This window comes from Cygnus olor, chromosome 2, assembly GCF_009769625.2.
Source record: "Cygnus olor isolate bCygOlo1 chromosome 2, bCygOlo1.pri.v2, whole genome shotgun sequence".
NCBI classification, from domain to species: domain Eukaryota; kingdom Metazoa; phylum Chordata; class Aves; order Anseriformes; family Anatidae; genus Cygnus; species Cygnus olor.
In genome coordinates this window covers 114,934,132-114,936,223 of record NC_049170.1, presented here as the reverse complement: position 1 = coordinate 114,936,223, position 2,092 = coordinate 114,934,132, and the positions used below count along the sequence as shown (strand labels likewise).

Below are 2,092 nucleotides of genomic sequence, written 5' to 3'. Positions count from 1 at the left end.
CAGCTTCTGCCAGTGGGATCAAAGCCCAGGGGCTGGTGGCTCTGCTTGTCCCGGGAGCTGAGCCTCAACCCACCTCCTATCCCCACCCTCATGGGGGCCTCTTGCAGCACCACTTTTGGGCCCTGTGGCCTGGAACACTCATCCCACCTCCCACCCCCCATTTCTGGCATCACACATGGGCTCTGCCCTGAACTCTCTGGAGTAAGAGCAAGACACTGTCTGTGTCAGAGTCACCACTTTTATTTATTTTTTAATGAAAACTAAATGTGCCCTGCTAAAGGTGCCGGGGGGGTGGCCTCTTGCAGGGGTGGGGAGAGTCGGGGCTGCTGTTGGACCTCCTCTTTGGGGGGCGCCGGGGCCCCCCACGCGAACTGTCCCTGCCCTGGCCAGGAGGAGAGGGCCCATGGCTGCAGCCCTGCATCGCAACACCTTCTGCTGCTGCCTGTCCCGGCTCTCTGAAGGGCTCCTCCTGCTCTGTGGGGATGGGTGCAGTGGGGTGGGTGGCCAGGACCCCCATGTAGGGTGGCACTGGAGGTGCTGGGGAGCTCCTCAATATCAGAACCCTCTGAGCTGCTGGAGGAGAACACGATGGTGAGAGGAGTGTCCCGGGAGGAGGCAGCATGGCCGGGGGTGGCTTCAGCGCTGTCTTCTGGCTCCCAGGCTTCTTGGGAGCCCCCGAGGTCCACCTCAGGGCCATTCTGGTGCTGGCTTGCAGGAGGGGGTTCCAGGAGCCCCAGCTCCTCGAGGAACTCATCGCTGCCCATCTCTACGGTTCTATCAATGAGCTGGTTCACAAAGCTCTCTGTATGGCCCTGCAGGAATGGCTGCAGCTCCTGAACCAAGACCACCTCCTCCAGCCTGCAGCGGCACAGCCAAGTGATGACATTGGCCTCTAGCACATCCTGGTCCCACCAGGCAGCCCTGAACAACTCCCTGGCTTGCTGGCGTACCCAGGGCCTCAGAGGACCGAGGATATCGGGGTGTTCCCTGAAAAGGGCCGCCCATTCCTCAGGCAGGAGGCCGCTCACGGCAGTCTGGGGCACCGGCACTGCAGCCCACTGCTCGTCCTGGTGGCTGTCCTCTTGGTTCTCTGCATGGTGGACAACTTGGACCTCCAGAAAGTCGTCTTCGGACCAGATGGAGTAGCGTATGGAGGTGATGTCCTGCCTGCAGAGGGGGCAGTTGGCGCTTCTCTTGGCCCAGCGCATGATGCAGCCCAAGCAGAACTGGTGCTGACAGGGGCTGACGATGCTGGGCTCCTTTAGGGTCCCCTGGCACACAGGGAAGGTGACGTCAGACTCTGTGGCCACGGTGCTGTCTTGCTGCGGCGGGCTGGGGAGAGCTGTGGATGGGGAGCTGCTTCCCCTCGCTGGTGCCACTGTGACAGGTGCTGCGCGCTGCAAGAAGGAGAGAGGCCAGGGTCAGTGGCTGTGCCGGGGCGGGCAGCGGCAGTGCCCCGGCCGCTCAGCAGGAAACCCCCCGGGCCCGGCCCCAGCCCCAGCCCTGCAGCTGGGCTGTCCTGTGCCTCCCCTGGGCCGCCCCGGGGCACTTGTCCCTGCACAGCTCACCTGCACTGCTGCGAATGCGCCTCACAGGGCCCCGGCTGCCTGAGCCAGGCAGGGCCGGGGAAACACGGGCACTGGCTACGGGGACGGGCACCGAGAGCAGCTGCCGGCAGCCCCCCAGCACAGCTCCACCAAATCCTTGCTCGTCTCTCCAAGCCTAGTAGACACGCTCAGCTGGAGTCCAGGCACGAGCCAGGCTGGGATGGGCTCTGCCGGTGCCCCCATATGAGCAGCGAGAGCCGTGAGGTCACAGCCCATCGCTGGGTGTCATCACAGCCCATCGCTGGGTGACATCACAGCCCATCGCTCTGTGTGACCCCCCAAAAACAAAGTACATGTCTGAGAGCATTGCCCAGATGCTTTGTGAACTCCAGCAGGATTGCTGCCCTCACCACTTCACTGGGAGGCCTGTTTCAGTGGCCAAGCCCCCTGCCAGTGAAGAATCTTCCTCACCTCCAACCAGACCCTCCCCTGTCCCAGCTCCATGCCGTTCCCTCGAGTTTTGTCACTGTCCCCAGAGAGCAGAG

General features: G+C 63.2%; 1 protein-coding gene across 1 annotated transcript; it reads right to left on the bottom strand.

Annotated features, from left to right (window-relative positions):
• Positions 1-247: 247 nt before the first annotated feature.
• Positions 248-1,752, bottom strand: LOC121065704. Its single transcript, XM_040548694.1, has 2 exons — positions 1,569-1,752; positions 248-1,397 (listed from the first exon to the last, which is right to left on the bottom strand). Exon 2 carries the CDS (start codon positions 1,206-1,208, stop codon positions 261-263), a length of 948 nt encoding a protein of 315 aa, XP_040404628.1. The 5' UTR covers positions 1,209-1,397; positions 1,569-1,752; the 3' UTR covers positions 248-260.
• Between the last annotated feature and the right edge of the window lie 340 nt (positions 1,753-2,092).

Bases quoted from the DNA above. Each gene is read 5' to 3' on its own strand.
- LOC121065704 (XM_040548694.1), bottom strand. From the start codon at position 1,208: ATGCGCTGGGCCAAGAGAAGCGCCAACTGCCCCCTCTGCAGGCAGGAC.